The sequence below is a fragment of the Hippocampus zosterae genome, chromosome 6 (assembly GCF_025434085.1).
Source record: "Hippocampus zosterae strain Florida chromosome 6, ASM2543408v3, whole genome shotgun sequence".
Lineage (NCBI taxonomy): Eukaryota > Metazoa > Chordata > Actinopteri > Syngnathiformes > Syngnathidae > Hippocampus > Hippocampus zosterae.
Window position 1 is genome coordinate 2218744 of NC_067456.1, and position 20893 is coordinate 2239636.

Consider the following 20893-nt stretch of genomic DNA (forward strand, 5'->3'; position numbering starts at 1 on the left):
AATTTTTGTGGGGCTGCTATTTGGTGTAAAAAGTATGAGAAGCTCAGATTTGGATGACTTTTTGTATCATCTCTTTAATTGGGTGCACCGGTGTGCGGGTTAACGGATGCGAAACTGTGAGTAAAAGTTGCTCAATGTGCTCGCTAGGCGCTTTGTTATTTGTGGGGCAAATCGTTGTTTCGGTAGCCTGAAAAGTTGCTCGATTATAAGATCATGGGAATTTCTTTTGAAATTGCGTGTGTGTGTGTGTGTGTGTGTGTGTGTGCGCACGCGTGAACTCAGAGGGAGTGCATCCTAAGCGTGGCTCAGTTCGTGCGTGAGAATCCACGCGCGACTCCGTCGACGGTCAACGCTCACGTGGAGAAAAGCGTGGCACTGTTCGCAGCCCGCGTAGCAGCTCTGGACGCCGCATCACTTTTCTGATTTGATACTTTTTCGAATATCTTTTTTTTTTTTGTGGCTTCCCCCGTGATTTTTATTTTTTTTGGGGGGGGGGAGTCAAGTTGTATAAATTACAGATGGAAATAACCAATATCAATAAAAGATGCGGAAACAAGATTGACTCGAGTTTCATCTGTTGCAACCATGCAAAAGAAATCCCAAACACAAGCGACGGTGGCCTGTCACTAACAGAGCAGTCGGGTCTGGTGCTAATTTTTTGTCCGACTGATTACTTAATTGAACGATTTGATCAGTCGATATGAACTCTTGTGTCTTTTCTCAAACACGCGACACCTTGTTGCCTGGAGCGGATGTCTTTCCATTTTGTCACGTGATTGACTTTGGCCCATCGCGGAATATTCGAATCTGGTCTTCCCGTTTTGGAGGCTCGTGCTGAACTTTTCTGTAGTTGCTCGACGGGTGAAGACATCTTCATCTTCATCATCCGCATCTTCATCTTCATCATCCGAGCTGCTTGATCCTCACTAGGGTCGCAGGAGGTGCTGGAGCCTATCCCAGCTGTCTCCGGGCAGTAGGCGGGGGACACCCTGAATCGGTTGCCAGCCAATCGCAGGGTACACAGAGACGAACAACCATTCGCACTCACACTCACCCCTAGGGACAATTTAGAGCGTCCAATCAGCCTGCCACGCATGTTTTTGGAATGTGGGAGGAAACCGGAGCACCCGGAGAAAACCCACGCAGGCCCGGGGAGAACATGCAAACTCCACACAGGGAGGCCGGAGCTGGAATCGAACCCGGTACCTCTGCACTGTGAAGCCGACGTGCTAACCACTGGACTACCGGGCCACCCAGGGGTGAAGACATTTCCAGGATAAAAGTACAATAAAGTAGCTCCTGTCGATTGTTCTTTTTTTGGGGGGCGGGGGGGCATTGGAGCTTCTTTTCCTGTTCAGAAGAGCAGTGACTCATTCGAGGGGGTTTATTGATATTTCTCGAGCAAATCAAAGGGGGCTATCCTGTCGCTAACGCGAGTCGTCACTCGCGTTGAGGTCGCCGCGCCGACGGCAGGGTGCTGTACATCTGCGTCCAGTAGTTGACGTAATTCTGCCTCAGGTCGTAGCTGGAGGGACACGGGTAGCATGTTAGTCACCCTCTGACGGGAAGGGAAGTCAACGGAGAGCGTGAACACAGACCCGACGGACGACTTGGTCATCTTGTGGTTGATGGTCAGGAAGGGATGGTGGGTTTTCCCGAAGGTGGGCCAAGGGACCGGAACCTTACTGTCTCCGTGACCGGGATCGCTGGACACCGGGGAGACGTGAGGACGGAGTCACGGATAGTTCTGTTAAGATTTCTGGGGAGCGCTCGTAGCGTACCCGGTCCTGGCGAAGTTGGTCCAGTATGCGATCATGTTCCGGGAGAGGTCGCGGTGCCGCGGGAAGTAGACGAGCGGCGTGGCGAAAGGCTTGCCAAAGACGTACTGCAGGTCCTCGCTATGCTCCGCCTCCACCCAGCTGGGGAAGCCCGGGATGCGGGTCTTCATGTTGAACAAGTAGGAGAAGGTACGGCCTCCGCTGAGGGACAAAACGGGGACGGGGTCGTGAGGTCACACTGAGCCAACTGACCCGCGAGACAAAGTCACCGCCGCTTTTGGGATCTTGACCTGCTGTGGTTGGCGTGGAGCTGGAGCGCAATCTGGGTCGGCACCAGGAACAGGAAGTCAGTCTCGATGTCGGCCACCGTCTTCTTCACCACCGCCGGATCCGGGTTGGAGCCCCAGTGGGCGGAGTAGACGCTGAATGCCGAGCCCACGGCCGCCGTGCCTTTTTCTTTGGTCAGGCCCGCCAGGAGGTCCCTCACGTCCTCCCTGATGGGGAACGGCCAAAGTTTCGCTTCGAGCTCGGATGGCCGCGCTCACGTCAGCTCGACTGACGTCAGTGCGACAGGTCTGACCTCAGATGTGACCTCTGGCAGGACATTGGGTGTGTCATCAAACGTGACCCTATTCGCGACATCATCTAATTTTGAAAGCGATTTCAGGGGTCACGTGCGACACCGGGCGTGACCTTTGGTGTCATTTAGGATGTGACATCACACGTGACTTCGGACGCGAGATCTGGTCGGAGTCGGGAGGTGACTTCAGGTGCGATCCTCACACAGTGGTGTTTGCCTTCTTGCGGTTGATGGAGGGCACGTCCACGCCCGCAAAGATGTGCCCGTCCGTGGAGCAGATGCCGGCCATGTAGTCCACGTCGGCGGCGTTGTGAAAAAGTCGAGCCGGCTCATCGGGCACAAAGTCGCCGTCCACCACGGGGGCCAGTTCCAGGAGGTCCATGACCACGCCTGCAAGAGATCGCGGAACAGCGGGACTGTGACGTTTTGGGATGACGGGGGAGACCCCGCCCCCCTTTGCCGCAAGCCACACCCACCGTTGCCCAGTATTTGCAGGATGTCAATTTTTCCCGCCATGGTGAGGCCCACCGGGTCGGACATCTTGAGACACGTCAACATGGTGTCCTCGTCGCTCCGGTAACAACCAACCTTACGGGCGATCTGCGGCAAACAGGAAGTGCCATGGAATGATGTCAGTCAACAGGAAGTGTGTGAGAGGATGACAAAGAGGAAGTGAGGGTTGGGCGACCTTCTTGGTGAGTGCCATGGGTTCCTTCTGCAAGGCCCAAGGACTCAAGGCCACGCCGCCCTGACTGATGGCCCGCCGGAACAATCCTTTACTGTACGGGGACAACATCTGCACCGCCGCCGCCGCCGCGCTAGCTTAGCATGGTGGCTTAAGGTTAGCATCTCTCGGCCGAATAAAAACCTGAAAGTTGACGCTGGCGGCCCCCGCCGACTGTCCAAATATGGTGATGTTGTGCGGGTTTCCTCCGAAGGCGGCGATGTTCCTTCGCACCCACGAGATGGCGGCGTGCTGGTCCCACAGGCCGTAGTTCCCTGACGGTTCCGTCAAGCGCAAACGCATAATCTTAGCGCGAAAAGTAGCGCCTGCTAGCTACCTCTTCATGCCTACGGACGTTTTTTGTGGTTTGTTTTGTTTTTTTTTACGCAGCATGCGAGCTTTTCTATAGTATACATTCATTCATTTTCTGACCTGCTTTATCCTCACAAGGGTCGCTCGGGGGGGCAGTGGGGGGGGGGCAGCCAATCGCAGGGCACGCAGAGATGAACAAACATCCGCGATCACACTCACACCTTGGGACAATTTTGAGTGTTCAATCGCTTTGCCATGCGTGTTTTCGGAATGCGGGTGGAAACCGGAGTACCCGGAGAAAATCCACGCGGGGCCCAGGGAGAAACACGCAAACTCCACACAGGAGAGGGCCGGGGGGGGGAGGGAAATAGTATACAGTTGATGTTTTTATCAAGCCCTTCCTAACGCGTGATTTTGTTGTGCTTTCGTGATGGTCGCCGGCAAGACTTGCAGGTCTACCGTGTTTTTTTTTTTGTTTTCTTAACAGGGTTATGCGTGGCGTCCATTTGTAAAAAAAAGAATTGTGGCTCGAGTGACCAACTCCCGCGCTGCATGTCCAGCGTGTGAAATATTTGAGGCCGTTTTGCGCACCTGGCATGCGAGTGTCTCCGCTGCTGAGGAAGCCCAAGGTCCCCACGCGGTAGTTGGCCGACACCACGATGACGTTCCCCCGCTCGGCCATTTCCTTGCCGTCGTACAGCGAGTCCCCCAGGATGGCCAAATCGTTGGACGCCCCCAGGAGGAAGGCCCCGCCGAACAGGTACACCATGACGGGCAGGTTGGACGACACTGACGTGGACATCCAGGACCAATCACTCTCACATGTGTGTGTGTGTGTGTGTGTGTGTGCGTTGTTGGGAAGTCAGTGTGAGATCTGGCGCAATTTCAGAAATGACATCCGGTGTCACACCAGGTGCGATGTGGTGAGACACAACGTGCCAGTTGTCGCGTACGTTTGAGTCCCTGAGGCACGAAGATGTTGAGGTAGAGACAATCCACGCTGCCCCGAGTTTCTGTCTGCAACAGCGTCACCTGCAGGCAGCGCTCGGCATACTTGGTGGCCTTCAGCACCCCTGCGCACACATGACGGCGTGACATCACAATGCAACGACCGCTTGCCGAAAATGCCCGTTTGGTCAACCACGGTTGGCTAACCCGTTAGCCACCCTGCGTGTTGACTTGAGTGACTTTGCGTCATTTGCAGCTGATGTAGGAATGTGTGTGTTACACAACTATTTTTTACACACACACACACATTTTGACACGAGCTGCAGTAGAGCGCAAAAAGTGTGAAGTTGGTGCAGTACCGAATTTTGACAGAAGCTACAGTAGGGAGCAAAAAGGGTGTGAATTCCCGGCGAAAAATTCTCAACATGGACACATTCTGGGGACCTTTGGGGAAAAGCACAGGGTACCCGTTTTGGACACTTTGGAGTTGATTTAGAGGGTGTCAAAGTGAGGACCAGGCAAAATGTCCTCACTTCGTCAAAATGTCCTCACTCTGTTGGTTAAAAACTCATGCCGGTCCTCACAATGTCATGAGTACAAGAACACACACACACACACACAAGTCTAAACACAACACATCCTATCCATTTTTGGAGTGTTTTGCTTGCGTTTTGTTATGTTTTTTCCTCTGCTTTTTGGTCAGAAACTGTTGTTTTTGGTGAAACCATTTTATGTTCTGCTGTTCATTAAAGAAGTTTATTGAAGATAAAGATAAATACGGGAAAGATCCGTAACCTACCGTCCCATCCTGGATGAGGTTTCGGTTTCTCCCATAGTCCAGGAGTGTCGGCGAAGGGGATCCCCTTGAACACGTCCACGGATGTGAACAGTCCCGTGCCTTTGTTGGTGCCCTGAACCCGACCGCTCTCCGTCTGCACCACACCCAGCTGCACGCACGCACGCAATCGCACCCGTCGTGACACAGCCAACACGAGCTCTGAAAGGACTTGCAGATTTCCAAGCGTTTCCTAACCTTCGCAGACGAGACCAAAGTGATGGAGATGCTCAACAGCGCCATCGCCAGGGTCGTGATCATCCTCATCCTCGTCTTCGTATTCGTCTTCTCACACGCCCACTCTTTGGCGGCCTTTTATAGCCGGCCCAGTTTTGCATCGTAACAGCAAGCGATCTGCGCACACACGCGGCTTGCAGAAATTGGACCCGACCTGACGGGGGCTCCTCCCTGTGCGTCCACCAAAATTAATCCACCCCCCAAGAAACTGGAACGCTCGCTAAGGGCCCACCCAACATGCTAAACTCAACTATATCCATATTATTTTTAATGTATTGAGTCAGTCAATTGTCTTGTTTCATTTAATTGTTGTCTCTGTACATATACGGTATGTATTATATTTTATATGATATGACAATTACATTTTCAAGAAAATGATGTGTCCCGAGCACCAAGAAAAGTGGGAAGTGTCATCTTAATGACCAGCTGATTCCTGTTTTCTCGATGATTGCCACAGATGCCGTCGTGGTGTTGAGTGGAAGTTGTCATTTTTGACACCATAAATGTGCGGAAACGGCGTCACGAATAAGACGACGTTGATTTTGTAAGTTTATATTATGTTATTAATTATTATCATTTCATGTTAAGAATAGCTAAGTTGCATTCTGTTGTTTAATAATTGCTGAGACATGCTTTTATGTTGGTAGGGTTCTGATTGGCTGTTGAAGTAAGAGAAGCAGGAAGTGATTTTAGTTACGAGTTGTGTTCTCGACGTGCTGCGGTGTAGATGTTTTTTTTTTCCTTTTTGATAAAACTGCATTTAAAGGATTCAATCTCCCCTTTTGCCGTTCGTAAAGTTGAGCTAGCCACTAAAAAAAACCGAACCCCTCAATTACAATTTTTTAAAAATTGATTGATTGGGAATCTTTGTGTCCGACGTACTTCATACACAAGGACGTGAGAACGAGCGCAGATGTTAGCTGACCTAATCATGTGCTAACAAGTTGTGGTCAATCATTACATGCACACACAAACGGCTAGTTCCATTGGATATATGTCAACATTGTTATCTCTGCTTCGTGTTCGTTGATGCAGTGAGTGAAAACAAAACACTTTTTTTCCTCACTTCTCCCAAGTTGAACGCTTTCATAAGTCAAATTGAAGGATTTCCACTTGCCGACGTGTTCGCTCATGTTTATGTTATACTTGAATCAAACAAGAGAAGCAACTTTTGGTTTACACAGCGGATGTGACACCCACTTTGTATTGACACTTGTAGAGCACAGTCCTGTGATCGGAAATCTCATTGTCCAACACTTTCAAATTTGAGACAGTGTTTGTGAGTGGGTCCAAAAATTCATTGCAGTAAATTAAAACGGTGAATAAGTCTAAAAAGTTCTTTGGTGTGGGTATGTGTCAAACATTGAGCATATCAGCCAACTGACTTGAATTTTTGGGCGACATTGATCACGTTTTTTTAAATGGAAACAAAAGTGTCAACTCTTCAAATCCTGTAATGCCAAAAAGAGACGTTCACGGAACGATCTAAAGTTGGTTAAAATTTGAACTCTTGTTTGATATAAAGTTGGTAAAACTTGAAACTCCTGTTTCAAGTTTAAAACACACACTCACTGGAAAATAGTCACAAAATATGAAAAAGTATTAAAGAATTTTCAAACCATTGTCAAATTCAGGAGCAAGAAAAGTTTCATTGTCACTAATTTATCATCGTGTTCCATCTGTTTTGCTTATTTGTTTTTTTTTTTAGTCAAAGTACCTGTTAAATTTTCCAGAATGTTTCCCTGTGCACTGAACGCCTCTCCAGGCATTGATTGACAGGGGCAGGTGTTGGGTTTCTCGCTGGGGGCGGAACTCTTATTGCTCAACATGGCGGCGTCCAGCACTGCTCAACGCGTCTGAAGGTAAAAAAAAAAACTTTGAAAACTTTAAAGCTTATGTCATGGACTTTGTATTGACGTCAGCCCGAGCCCGAGTCGATCGTTGAGCATGTGGGCTTTTCAGGAGCCACTTTGGCAACGAACCGCTGTAGTAGCGTGACAGCTGTTAGCATGTTAGCTCGGCCCAAGGCTAACCGAGCGGCGGCTGCGCTTGCACACGTGACTGAGCAAAGGTGGCTCACTCGTGACGTCACAAAGTAACTTGACACACATTTTTAAAAAGTGAATCGGTTGCCATGCTGACGTTTAACGCCTAAACCTCAATCAGTATTGTTTTCTTATCGCTATTGCTTCATTCAACGTGTTATTTATGTCATTTGTTTGGTTTAATCTTTGACTTTTAGGAGGCATAATCTCTCAAATTTGATAAACTGTGCAACAGGATGTCCAAGGAGCAGGTGAGCATCGGTGAGCTCCTGCTCTCATTGGACAGTTCGGACCTGCAGGAGGCGACGCAAGGCCGAGCAGCAATCAGCCAACAGCTGAGTTCAGGTGTCGTGCTTCATCTGAGAGCTCTTATCAGTGCCCCGCCCACCTGTGCGCGCGCGTGCATGCATGTATGTGCGCGCCCGGGTTTGTGTGGCTGTTGGCCTTGATTGTTGACTGCAATGTTTCCTGGCAGACAGAGGAGGCGCTGTGCTCTGCAGTCTGGTGGATTTCTACTTAAACTCTTCTTGTGCCTTAGCTCTGACACTGCTCTCCTCCATCAGAGAACCCCTACATAAGGTCTCTCACACACACAAAACACACTTTTCTACATTTCAGTGAAATCCCCTTTTGAATATGGCATCTCGTGAGAAAGACTAGCTTGTGTGTTAGTCTGTGTTTAAATGTGTGCATGCTTCTCTCAGGCCCTGCTGGACAAACTGAACGAAATAGTATCCAGGCCAGCGAACCGATTGGCTGCCGTTACTCTGCTGGGTCACATGATCAGCCAGCAACCGCCATGGATTCATCACGTCAGCCGATCACCTCTGCTCACCTCGCTGCTGCGCTGCCTCAAGGTGAAAAACACACGCAGGCCTGTTACGATAATTACCTGGTGCTGCATTTGAGTGAATATTTAAAAAAAAATAAAAAGGAGAAAAAGCCAAATGCTTAACATACAAATCAGTTGATCAAAAAGGACAAAAATCTAGACAGTAACTCACACTGCTTTGGACGAGCCCAGAATTCAAAGTAAACATGCTGACGCGGCATTTGGCTGTAAGGCTGCACACAAAAGGAATCAGCTGCCAGAAGTGATGTTTATTGTTTTAGGAAGATACCTTTTATTTCTGTACTGTTTGTAAATGTGTTGTACTTTTAATCATGTGAAGCACCCGATGAAATATGCAACGGAAATAAACCTACCTTGCCTTGCCTTGCCTTTAGAGCGACGGTGATGTGATGGTGCTGGTGCCCGGGGTGCTGGTATTAGTGACGTTATTACCCATGATCCCTCAGGCCGCAAAGCAACACATCTATGACTTCTTTGACGTCTTTGGACGCCTGGCGTCGTGGAGCCTCAAAAACCCTGGTGATGCACACACATGTGTACACACATATTGTACACACACACACCGGTAGAGATGGTAAAAACGTTAGCTGAAGGCGCTACATGCTAATGGCTGGTTGAGCATACGCAACAATCCGACTTGTCCCGAGGCAGAGCTGACTTATTTTAGATAAGACTCCTCTTTGCTTTGGATTCCTGCTGGAATTGTGGTTGTAAAAGTGCCGTGCGCTGTGCAGGCCACGCCCCCGCCTCCCACCTTGTCCACCTTCATGCCGGCGTGTACGCCTTGTTCCATCGCCTTTACGGAATGTTTCCGTGTAACTTCCTGTCCTACCTGCGCCTGCACTACAGCATGAAGGAAAACCTGGACACCTTCCACCACGTGGTCAAGGTATGGATGTGCGTGTTTGTGCGCGCGCGTGTGTGATGCAAGTTGATCAATGCATGTGTCCAATGTTGTTTGTCAGCCGATGTTGGATCAGGTGCGTGTTCATCCCGAGCTGGTGAGCGGGACTCAGGACTCGGAAGTGGATCCTTCCAGGTCAGCCAGTCCCCCAAAGTCATCCTGCGGTGTGAGACTTTTATTTTGAAATGTAGACTGGTGCCCCGTTTTTTTTGCCGTCAGGTGGCGTCGCTTGGAGGTCCACGACATCATCATGGAGTGCTCCCGAGTCTCTCTGGACCCTCTGGAGTCCTCTTGTGATGACCACAAGCTAGCTCCGCCCCCATTCACCCACCTTGACCAAACCGGCGGTGAGTCAATTGGCCACTTCCTGTCGCCAACTTCCTGTCGCTAACTTCCTGTTGGTTGCTCAGCATGGAGCAGCAGTGACTCCACGTGGACGCATGCTTCATGCCTCTCGGGAAGCATGCTCAACGTTGAGCACCTGGATATGCAAGTATGGCCGTGTGTGTGTGTGTGTGTGTGTGTGTGTGTGTGTGTGTAATGTGGCAATTCATCTGACAATATCCATTGGATGTCTATGGTGACATGCTTGGAGCTTGCCGATGTAACATGTTTTGTCCAGCTCGATGTCAAATGGAGCCCCTCCTCTCAATGTGGTTTGTCAACCCCGCCTCCAGAAACGGCGGCTGTAAGCCCCGCCCGTTCCCTGAGTAGAAACGACTCGCTTTCAGGTAACACGCCTGCACAGGTGACATACGTGCATCTGTGCTTGCCGACATTGCTTCAGGTGTGTTTGCATGCGTGTCCAGGTGTAAAAGGTATCCCTCCAGCCGTGGCCCCGCCCATAGTAGACAGTCCAGATGGCGTCCGGCGTGCGGCGGGCTCACAGGTGACTTGAGTGTTTTTTGCTCTTCGACTCTGTTATTGTCTTTTATTTTGAAGGAGCATCAGGAAGGGCCTCTGTCGCTGTCCACAGGTCAGACTACAGCCAATCAGGAAGGAGGTGATGGAGCCAGCGCGTGATGATGTCATCACTGTTGAAGGTGAGCTCGTTGTCAAGCGCCAGGTTCCGCCCTGAAGCTGTCCCCCCCCCCCCGTGCCCTTTAATTTGATGCTCATCAAGCTTTTGTCTCCAGCAGACAAGGCCTGCCCCCCGCAGCCTTGCTCCTCATCCTGCTCTTCCCCCCCGCCATCCCTCCTCCTCACCTCCACGCCCGCCCGCCACCAAATCCCGCCCATGTCTGACGTAGCCCCACCTCCCCCCTGCTCCGGTTCGCCGCGTATCGCCACCGGCCCCGCCCCCTCCTACGACTTCCTGTTTGAGCTTGCGCTTCCCCACGCCGCCATGTTGCTCGTGAAGAGCAAGACACAGGTAGCCTTGACCGCCGTTGACGGCCGCGGTCAGTGACGTCAGTGCCGCTTTCCCCCCCCCGCAGGAGGCGCAACGCAAGATGGAGGCGCAGCACCCAACGGCGACGCTCGAGAAACGTGACAATGACGAGGAAGCAGATGAGGACAGAGCGATGATCGCCGCGTCTCCTCTGCAGTTGCTGGACCGCCTCATCGCCCACGGACACGACACGCACGCTAGCGTTAGCCTTAGCCGAAGGTGAGTGCGCTAGCTTGTTCGCAGCGCCCGTTGCTTGGCGCGTGAGCATCCGGCTGCGAGCCGTGGCCAACAGCAGCTCCTTCATCGGCGTGCCCGTGCGTCTGCTCTTCATTCTCAAAATTATTTAGCGGCTTTTTATTTCAAAAGTAGTTCTCTTGTCAACTTGTACGAATTATTCACATCCCATCCAACAAATTAAAATGTCACTTTTGATGCGCCCAGCACATCATACACTCACCATCACCTTTATGAGGACGTGAGCAAGATGGGGGGGGGCTTCATGTGACTCTTAACTTGAAGACTCCATTTTCTTCCGGGTCTCGTAGGTCTTCAGCATCCGCCAAGTCGTTGGATCGCAACCCTTCTGGAGGTAAACAACAGAGCATGAGAAGCAAAGGTACTCGAACTAACTCACTGTTGAGTTGTCCCACAAAGCGCGTGCAGTTAAACGGCAAACGTGTTTTTGCCTGTTCATGAAATGGCGCTCAAACGCATCGCTAACGGAGACAAAACCTTCTTGGCCTCCTCGTTTTCATTTGGTCCTCGCGGAAGCCTCGCCTCCCCAAATAGTCCAAACTCGTGGCGCTCTCAAAACGGCTCCTGGCCATTTACGCTAGATTCCGGTAGGACTACTTTGCGAAATAAGAAACGAATTTTGAGCTCGGCGCGTTTTACTTTGAACAATATTAGCAGGTGTTACGATTGATCATTAATGATGTCCATATTCGGACATATGTCATTTTTTTTTTCCATTTAGTTCGTGTCGGTTCACTACAATAACCTTAGTGGGCGTCCGCGCGCGGCGGCTACGTTAGCAAGACTGACCCTGCGTTCCTGTGACCGCGCGTGCGTGTTCAGGCTCCGTGCAGGCGGCGGAGGCGGAGGAAGCGCTGCGGCGAGGCCTGCAGCTGACGCAGGCTCAGCTGCAGTACGAGCGCTTCAAACGTCAGCAGCACGCCATCAGGAACCGGCGCCTCCTGCGCCGCGTCGTCAGCGCCGCCGCCTTGGAGGAGCAGAGCGTCGCCATGGTAACGTACAAGCGCAGAACCGCTCGCGAAAGGGAGCGGAGAAATTCTACGGGTTTCCGTTTTAAGCCATCAAGGCGTGAGAGTTGAACAAATCTAGTTGAGGAGTTTTTTCATGATGGTTAATCTTTTTTAAACTTTTGGGTTTTTTTTAAATTAACTCTTTTAGTTTGTGTTCATTGTGGATTTGTTTTCATTTTTTTTTTTCGAAAATGCCTCCTCTCAGTTTAGTTTTAGTCGTTGAGTTTTGGAACTTCAATCCAACGGAGCCGGAACCAACAAGTCGCCTCCAAATACCAACATCCAATCACGGGCCGGCTTGCGAATGTCACATGACCAAGCTCAGAAAGCAAGTCAGCCGTGATTGGTCGATCTCGGAGCCCTGTGACGTTGTTTGCAGTTGACAGCAAAAAAGACAGTTGGATCGAAACAATTTTGCATCTTTGATTTATTTTCCCCCAAACGCAAATTTTCATTAGATTGCCGTGTTTCGATTAGCACAAAATAATAATAATAATCATGATTTGTTTTCACACTTCCCACTTAATGGCCACATGAGAAGATTCAATTGGCACCGAAAAATGTGTGTTTTCGCCTCTGCAGCGCACTCAGCTGGCGGTGCAGGACGAGGAGACGCGGGCGCTGACGAGCAACCTGGAGGCCGAGCGGCAGCGCTCGGCTCAACTGCAGCGGGACGCGCATTTGCACGCGCAGCAGCTCCAGGCGCACGTGCAACAACTGCTGCAGCAGCAACAGGAACACCATGCGCAACACCTCGCGCTGCAGGTAACACACACACACACACACACACACGCACGCTCTTTCCTGTCGCTAGGCCGTGTGGAGCCGACTGACTTCTGATTGGCTGTTCCAGAGCAAGCTCCAGGAGTGTCAGAGCAAAATGAAGAATTTGGAGGCGGAGCTTCAGAAGTCCAATCATAAGGCTTCCAATGCCGAGTGCCAGTTGAGCCAGCTGTCACTCAAGGTGAGTTGAGGGGGTTGCCAGGAGAGCTGTCCGTCAAACGCGAGCCGTGATGACGACGTCTCGTTTCAGTTGAGCAGCAGCGACAAGTTACGTCAACAGATCTTCCTGCTCAACCAACACTTGATTGTGCTCACGGAAACCAACAAAGCGCTCACGCGCCAACTGGACGCGCAGCCGCCGCGCAGCAGCGCCGTCAGTACACGCACACGCTCACACGCGCGCTCGTGCAAAATTGATCATTTTGTGGTCACCGTAGCGAGGGTGTGGACGCGCTCCGCAGGAGGCGTCCATGCTGGGCGCCGTCGCCCGCCGAGAGTTCCGGCGCGCCAAGGAGGCGGAGCGAGAGCACAGGCAGAAGCTGGATGCGGCCAATCACAGAGCGGCCGAGCTGGACAAGCAACTGGCCCAGAAGGAGGCGCTCATAGAACAACACAAGCGGCTTCTGGATGACCAAAGGAGACGCAGCAGGTGTGTGTGTGTGCGTGCGTGTGTGTGTGTGCGCGCGCACTTTCTCTCCAACACACTGCCTGTCTGGCAGGGGTGAGCTGTCGGCGTGCGAGGCCCAATGCAAAGCATTGCGGAAGACGGTCCAAACGCTGCAGAGTGAGATGCTTCAACTCTTCAGCGCCGTGGATGCGCTCAGCAGGTCCTACAAGCACACACACACGCGCAAACTCGCCTTCACGCCTTCACGTGATGTCATCACACAACAATGTATATGTCATCTTTGAGTGATGTCATCATGGTACTCACGTGGCATATCATGATGACATCATGGTGACCTCTTCATGACGCCACCTGATCAGAGACGTCACGTGACAATGAGTGACATCACGTGGTGTTATTATCTTTTCTCCCGCAGGCCCGCCATCGAAGAGCCCGATCCGCAGCGCTCCGCTTCGTCCGGCGCGGCCTTCGCAAACGGCGATGGCGTGTCCCGCCTGTCCAGCTCCCCCTTCCTCTTCGCCACCTCGGCCTCATCGTCCTCGCCCCTCGCGCTGTCCCCCATTGAGTCCCCGCTGGCGATTGGCTCCTTCCTGGAGCAGAGGGCATGGGAGCTCTTCAGACCATCCAATCACAGTCCGGAGGGGGCGGAGCAGCTGGAGAATGAAGATGACGCATGTGGTGATGATGATGATGATGATGATGAAGAGCTGAAAGAAGATGAAGAGATCCAGACAGGAAGTCCAGGTGAGGACGACGCCCTCCCAGGAGGAAGTCCCCAGATGGGGGTCTGCCTACCGGCTCCGCCTCTTGGCGACGCCCCCGACATTTCGCTGGCCGTAAGCCAAAGACGCCGTGAGTTGAGCATCATGGACTACGACAACGTGGCGCCGCAGATGTGACGACGGCCGTTTTGATTCTTGACAATGTGAAATCGAAATAATAAAGGGATTATGTTTCATGCCAACTTTTGGAGTTTTATTTCAGTTCACATAATTTCACACGCTCATTTCTTTCATTGCAGTACACATACTTAATGATTTGACACACTCCCATTTTTATTTCATTACGCATTTCTTTCCACCTGTTTGACTGCCTGTATGTCTGTCGTATATTTTTTTTCCATCTTGCGGTTTAATAACTTCATTTCCCCCCCCCCTTCTCATCGCATGATGAGTACGCTGGCCGACTTCGCTGCTGTATTTTAACGCTGTTCGTGTCTGTGGTGTTAATTACCATACATGTGGCTCATTTAGGTATGTTACACATTCCATTACATTCATACTTGATCATGTCGCATATAGTTTATATAACACTTTGTAATTGATCATGTCGCATATAGTTTATATAGCACTTCGTAATTGTATTTGTTCTACAGTATTTTTCTTTGACTGTTTTTGACCAGCCTGCTTGCGTTTGTCGCTTTGTCCACGTAGCGATCACGTCCTAGGTGACGTCATGACGCAGCGTTTCCGTGACAACGACGTCGGCGTCCCACCACGGCGGAAAAGAGCAAGACTTTTCTTTCTGGTAAAAACCTGAAAAAGTTCACGTTTCACGAGCGTGTTCCAACTTTTTGACTAACGGCGCTAAATTAACACCTTGAAAGCTTCCCCGCCCTTTTTGTGTGAATTACGACGAGTATTTGTCTCATTTCGACTATAAATTAATCTCTTGTCTGCCATTCTACGCGGGCAGCCTCCAGAAGGAACGGAAGAAAAACCGGTGCGACCATGATCGTAACGGAGAGCTAGCAGCTAGCGCGGCCGACGGGGTAGCATTTTGTGACAAGGGATCACGGACTTGGATTTACGAACGTTATTATTAGGCGTTATATTCATAAAATTCATAACTTTATTGGCACCGTCACGGGAACAATTAAAAAAAGTAGCGCAACATCCGGGCCATTCCGTATTTTGCATCCAGCCCAAAAATTTCGCCTGAAAGTAGAGATGCAACTTATTTCCACAGTGAAAATGTATCCAACTGACTTACAGCATTTCGACTAAAATGTTCATCTTATTCTGGTTCCCTTAGAAATGATTCATGTCCGCATTTTCATCCATCCATCTATTCGTATTTCACATTTTCATGGTAAAATGACCCAATGGATGATTAGCTGGTTAGCGCGTCCGCCTCACAGTTCACAGGTCTTCCTGTCTACCCCTCCATCCATCCATCCATCCATCCATCCATCCATCCATCCATCCATCCATTCATTCATTCATCCCACCCCTGTCCTCGTCCCCGATGAAGGTGAAGTTGATGATGGAGGACGGCGTTCTGCCCCTGCGGGTCCCCCCTCAGATGTCCATCTATGCCGACCAGCACAACGTTATCCACCTGGTCCAGGTGAGCTGCTCCAATTGTCACTCAGAAGTCACTCGGATGGATTTTGACCGCAACAACGTTGTCATCTTGTGACCGTTACTCCAACTGGCTTCCAGATCCGCGCCGAACGGCCAATTTTTGAAAGGCTTGAACAACGTTTGCGTCCGTGCATATGTTTCAGAGTATGGTGTCCAGCCTGGCTGTGGACCAGCCCCAAGACCCCATCGCGTATCTTCTACTTCTGCTCCAGGATAGCAGCGTGCACGGTCAGGGCCCTCAGCACACACACACACGCGGGCACGGGCACGCTTCGAGTCTCACACACACACTCAACACGCAGCTTTCCTAAGTGTGTGTGAATTCACACTTTCACTACTTTCATGCGGGTTTTGTTCCCTTTGCCCGCGCGTACCCACGCACGCACCGGCCTCAGTTCCCAGGGTGGTCCTGATGGGTCCCCCCGCCGTGGGCAAAACCACTCTGGTGAGTTGAGCTCACGTGACGCAGCGGCTCACTTGGGCGGGGTCACGTGACCTCCGGTTCCACGTGACCTCTGGTTCCACGTGTCACCTTCAGGCCGGGAGGCTGTGCGCCGACCTGGGAGCTGTTCACGTCACCATGGAAACGCTACTCGAGGACCCATCGCCGCTGGGCGAAGAGGCGCGCCACCACGCGCTCAAACAGCAGGTATGCCCCACCCTCCTTCCCCCCCAGCGCATGCGCCATGCCGTGACGTCACCGCGTGCTTTTGTGTTGCGTCCGCAGGAGGTGCCGGACGATCTTCTGGTGGACTTGATTCAAGGGCGACTCAAACAGTCCGACTGCTTCAACACGGTACGCGCGCACCAGGCTTCGAAGACTTTCATTTTGATTATTTTTTTAGTATTACTATCATGTGGTTAATGTATGGAGCATTTTTTTGGACGCAAGATTTTTTTTTTAAGGTAGGTATTGTGAAATCAAGTCAAGTCAAGTCATCGAAAGCTCTCAAGCAAGTCACCTTCCTTCAAATCGATTTCCAAATGATGTTAATGACAATGACTGACATTTTTGTTTTTATAAACGCAACATGCAGTCCAAGTTTAATTTTCATTCATTTATTCATCTTCCGTACCGCTTGATCCTCACTAGGGTGGCGGGGGGTGCTGGAGCCCATCCCAGCCGTCTCCGGGCAGTAGGCGGGGGACACCCTGAATCGGTTGCCAGCCAATCGCAGGGCACACAGAAACGAACAACCATTCGCACTCACACTCACACCTAGGGACAATTTAGAGTGTTCAATCAGCCTGCCACGCATGTTTTTGGAATGTGGGAGGAAACCGGAGCACCCGGAGAAAACCCACGCGGGCCCGGGGAGAACATGCAAACTCCACACAGGGAGGCCGGAGCTGGAATCGAACCCGGTACCTCTGCACTGTGAAGCCGACGCGCTAACCACTGGACTACCGGGCCGCCTTAATTTTCATTTGTGTTTTTTTTTTTTTTTTCCTTCGTTCACAAAAACGTTTGTTTGGTTTTGTTAGGTTTTCCTCTTTTTCGGTGAACATCAGAATGAGCTTTGGAGGTTGATTTGAAACATTTAAATTTCGGTTTTTGTGTATATCCGTACGATGGAAGGAAGGTCAAACGGTCCTATTGGAGTTGACTTTATTACACGACACGTAGTGAGCTTTAGTACTCCATTTATTGGGGGGGGGGGGGGGGTGAGGGGGGAACTCAAATTAATATTAAAACAATTTAACACAAAACTAAAACTCAAAGCATTTTTTAACAAAATAAAAAAGACCAAAAAAAAAACTGCTCTCAAAACAGGTGTCAAGTGAATTAAAAAAAACGAAAAAGCCAAAATGAAAAAAATCCGAATGGATTGCGGGCCGGGCGGCCCGGTAGTCCAGTGGTTAGCACGTCGGCTTCACAGTGCAGAGGTACCGGGTTCGATTCCAGCTCCGGCCTCCCTGTGTGGAGTTTGCATGTTCTCCCCGGGCCTGGGTGGGTTTTCTCCGGGTGCTCCGGTTTCCTCCCACATTCCAAAAACATGCGTGGCAGGCTGATTGAACACTCGAAATTGTCCCTAGGCGTGAGTGTGAGTGCGAATGGTTGTTCGTCTCTGTGTGCCCTGCGATTGGCTGGCAACCGATTCAGGGTGTCCCCCGCCTACTGCCCGGAGACAGCTGGGATAGGCTCCAGCACCCCCCGCGACCCTCGTGAGGATCAAGCGGTACGGAAGATGAATGAAAAAAAAGGATTGCGGGCCCGCTGATGTTTGGTGCTTGTCGGTGTTTGCAGGGCTGGGTGCTGGACGGCCTTCCTCAAACTCGCTTGCAGGCTCGGAGTCTCCAGCAGGGCGGCGTCATTCCCAAACACGTTGGTAAGCGTTTGCGCGCTCGGCGGCGCCTTGGGGCGTGTCACGAAGCCACGTAACGCACCGCCGGGGGCCCGTCAGTTCTGCTGGACGCCGGCGAAGACGTTCTCCTGGAGCGGCATCGCGGCAGGCTGCTGGACCCGCTCACCGGAGGTACGCCGCTCACCCGTCGGGAGGGGTCGGGGGCGGGGGGGAGGGGGGCGGCTGGCGTGACGCTGGCTTCCTGTGCTCAGACGTGTACCACGAGGCGTTCGTGCGGCCGTGCGACGAGGCGGTGGCGCGGCGCGCCGAGAAGAGGCCCGACGCGCGCGAAGGCGCTCTGACGGCCGACCTGCAGCGCTACCGCTGCAAAGTGACCGGCTTGAGCTCCGCCTACCGGCACATCCTCAAGACGGTGGACGCCGACCAGCCGCCCGACGACGTCTACCAGCAAGGTCGGGTTTGCAATGTGGGACATTCTGGACGTTTCGCTTCTCACGAAATAACAACTGGAATTGAAAAAAAAAATTTTAATGGGAAAATTCCGATTCGGCTTTCGTTTCCAACGGCCAATCAGCTCGCTAGTTCGACTCGCTGCCGATTTGTGCGGAGCCCAAATGACACCCGCTGAAATTTTTTTTTTTCACATTTACATGCACATGCGCTCACGTTTGTGTTTTCCTTACGTGCCGTCCAGCGGTGGCCTTTTTGCGCACTCGGCGTTGTTCCCGAACTCCCAGAGTCCTCCTGCTAGGTCCGCCGGGCTCAGGGAAGAGACTTCAAGCCAAGATGCTGGCTGACAAATACAAGATGGTGGACGGTACTGGCGTACACGCTCGTTCAGGAACGCGCACGCTCGCATCGTGATGTCTCGTTGGGCGTGTTAGTGTGTTGCAGCGACCTTCTCGGTTGGGCCGAAGCTGACCCGTCTTCAGTGGGAGAAGAAGTCCGAACGTACGTGCAGCACAATCGAACAGGTGGGCGGAGCTTGGTCACGTTTGGTGGTCTGGGTGTCATGATCGTGACATTTTTTTTTTTTGGTTTAGATCACAAATTAGGTGTCATGTGAAGGTTTGAGGGAGAGCCGGACAAAGTTTTTTTTTTCCCCTCCCCCCCATTAATCTCAAAAGTCTACTAACTAGCTCAATGCTACCATATCATGCAAAACATCAGTGACTGGCTAATGGAAATTAGCATCTATAATGGCAAACCTTCAGACGACGACTACTTTAGCAGCGACATATTCAAACTACTTACAGGTGTGTGTGTGTGTGTGTGTGTGTGCGCGCGCACGCGTCCGCATGTGCATTGTACAGTTCCAAAGAACGTGACCTTGAAAGTCTTCCAAGAGCGTTTGGACCGTCCGGACTGTAGCCAGCGAGGTTGGATCCTTCACCACCTGCCGTGCGACCTCCAACACGCCAAAAACCTGATGGATTCACTCAACGCACCGAACAGGTGACAAGTGCACGCACACACATACACACAAACACACACACACACACGCACAGTCTGTAACTCCTGCATGTGTGTCGGCAGGGTTTTCTTTCTGGAGTTGATGGATGACGTTTGCTTGCAAAGAACCATGATGAAGCACAGCCTAGCTGATCCAAGGTCAGTTACAACACTAGCAACTTCTTTAGCTCAAAAGATTTCCACGGAGTGTCGTGGTTGCGGTCCCAGCGCAATCGAGTAGAGGAAAAGATGAACGCAGCCAGTCAGGTTGGTCATGTGATGAGTGATGTCACATCCTGTTCAGCGTTCACACTGCGCCCTACGATGCTGCCCGCGAATGTGATGACAACACGCGCACTGTCACAAATGCGCTCGGAGTTTACAGGACGCACACCGCAGGCTTGCAGGTATACACACGCACACACAAACGAATCAAGACGTGTCCAATTGTGACCTGTGACCTGTGTGTGTTTGTGTAGTGTGCGTTTCCAGATGGTGTGCACGTGGATGCAGATCAGGATCCTCAGCGTGTTTTTGAGGCTCTCGACAAACAACTTACCATACAAACATACACACACTGACCCACTAGTGACATATGTGCACAAAAGTCGTAACACACACTTTTAATAAGGTGCAATGCATTGAGTATCCGCGAGGGGGCACTGTTTTGACCAGAGAAGAAGACAACAGCAGCCTCAGTCCGTCACTGAGAAAGCAGACGCTATCAATAGCACGCTCACATTTACACATTTAATAGCACTCTCCTTAGTTTGTAAGCTGTAGGCAGGGATTATATTTAGATTTTATATGCACGTGTAAATGGTTTAAAGCTTCCTTTCTTGATAAATCTTGTTTAATCAGAAAGTACGTGACTAGATATTTCACTACCAATTACTTGTTAAAGTTTGTACAGTCAATGGGATCAGTTGGAATGCACATATGTGAATTATTAAAGTCAATTGCACATTTGTTGAAGGAAATGTAAGGTGCTTCGTGGAATGTTTTGTTTAAAGATATGTTCATTAAATTTCAACATTTTCCAAATGTTCTTGTGCTTCTTTAAACCAAAACAAAGGAGACATGTTGTTTTTGTAGTTTATAGCAAAGTATGGTATCATTTTGATGGTCCGGCCAACTTGACATCTACCGAGGCCGAATGTGCCCCACCATGTGAAATGAATTTTCACTAAAAAGGCGAATCACCATGTGAAAAGGCGTTTTTGACCGAAAAAAACGACCATGTATAGTAAGGTGTTTTTAGCTGAAAAAAAACGACCATGTATAGTAAGGCGTTTTTAGCTGAAAAAAACGACCATGTATAGTAAGGCGTTTTTTTGACGTTTTTTTCAGCTAAAAACGCCTTACTATACATGGTCGTTTTTTTTCGATCAAAAACGCCTTACTATACATGGTCGTTTTTTCGGTCAAAAACGCCTTACTATACATGGTCGTTTTTTTCAGCTAAAAACGCCTTACTATACATGGTC

The 20893-nt window shown here is 50.7% G+C and overlaps 3 protein-coding genes across 5 annotated transcripts; 2 read left to right on the forward strand and 1 right to left on the reverse strand.

Annotated features, from left to right (window-relative positions):
- Nucleotides 1–1420: 1420 nt before the first annotated feature.
- Nucleotides 1421–5675, reverse strand: LOC127602669 (bile salt-activated lipase-like). The gene is made up of 12 exons (XM_052068961.1): nt 5376–5675; nt 5142–5289; nt 4348–4467; nt 3986–4183; nt 3227–3357; nt 3047–3154; nt 2835–2958; nt 2562–2748; nt 2069–2272; nt 1782–1979; nt 1599–1706; nt 1421–1525 (listed from the first exon to the last, which is right to left on the reverse strand). Exons 1-12 carry the CDS (start codon nt 5442–5444, stop codon nt 1441–1443), a joined length of 1680 nt encoding a protein of 559 aa, XP_051924921.1. The 5' UTR covers nt 5445–5675; the 3' UTR covers nt 1421–1440.
- A 1486-nt stretch (nt 5676–7161) lies between these two features.
- On the forward strand, nt 7162–14246 carry LOC127602783 (hamartin-like). The gene is made up of 22 exons (XM_052069133.1): nt 7162–7276; nt 7695–7804; nt 7935–8038; nt 8164–8316; nt 8687–8831; nt 9047–9201; nt 9278–9351; nt 9436–9563; nt 9627–9709; nt 9839–9947; nt 10026–10105; nt 10193–10259; nt 10353–10588; nt 10653–10825; nt 11152–11222; nt 11684–11853; nt 12454–12636; nt 12725–12835; nt 12905–13027; nt 13116–13303; nt 13374–13481; nt 13698–14246. The coding sequence occupies exons 2-22, from the start codon at nt 7696–7698 to the stop codon at nt 14179–14181; spliced, it is 3054 nt and encodes a 1017-aa protein (XP_051925093.1). The 5' UTR covers nt 7162–7276; nt 7695; the 3' UTR covers nt 14182–14246.
- Nucleotides 14247–15499: 1253 nt separating this feature from the next.
- ak8 (adenylate kinase 8) lies at nt 15500–20314 on the forward strand. 3 transcript variants are annotated; one of them, XM_052069139.1, is made up of 14 exons: nt 15500–15631; nt 15792–15876; nt 16044–16093; nt 16187–16297; nt 16376–16444; nt 17897–17978; nt 18054–18125; nt 18206–18406; nt 18649–18771; nt 18839–18928; nt 19301–19409; nt 19491–19565; nt 19711–19813; nt 19886–20314. In XM_052069139.1, the coding sequence occupies exons 1-14, from the start codon at nt 15530–15532 to the stop codon at nt 19985–19987; spliced, it is 1374 nt and encodes a 457-aa protein (XP_051925099.1). In that variant the 5' UTR covers nt 15500–15529; the 3' UTR covers nt 19988–20314. The 3 variants fall into 3 exon arrangements, with proteins under 3 accessions (XP_051925099.1, XP_051925098.1, XP_051925097.1); XM_052069138.1 differs by having other exon boundaries at nt 19292–19409; nt 19886–20313; XM_052069137.1 differs by having other exon boundaries at nt 19268–19409; nt 19886–20304.
- Nucleotides 20315–20893: the final 579 nt, after the last annotated feature.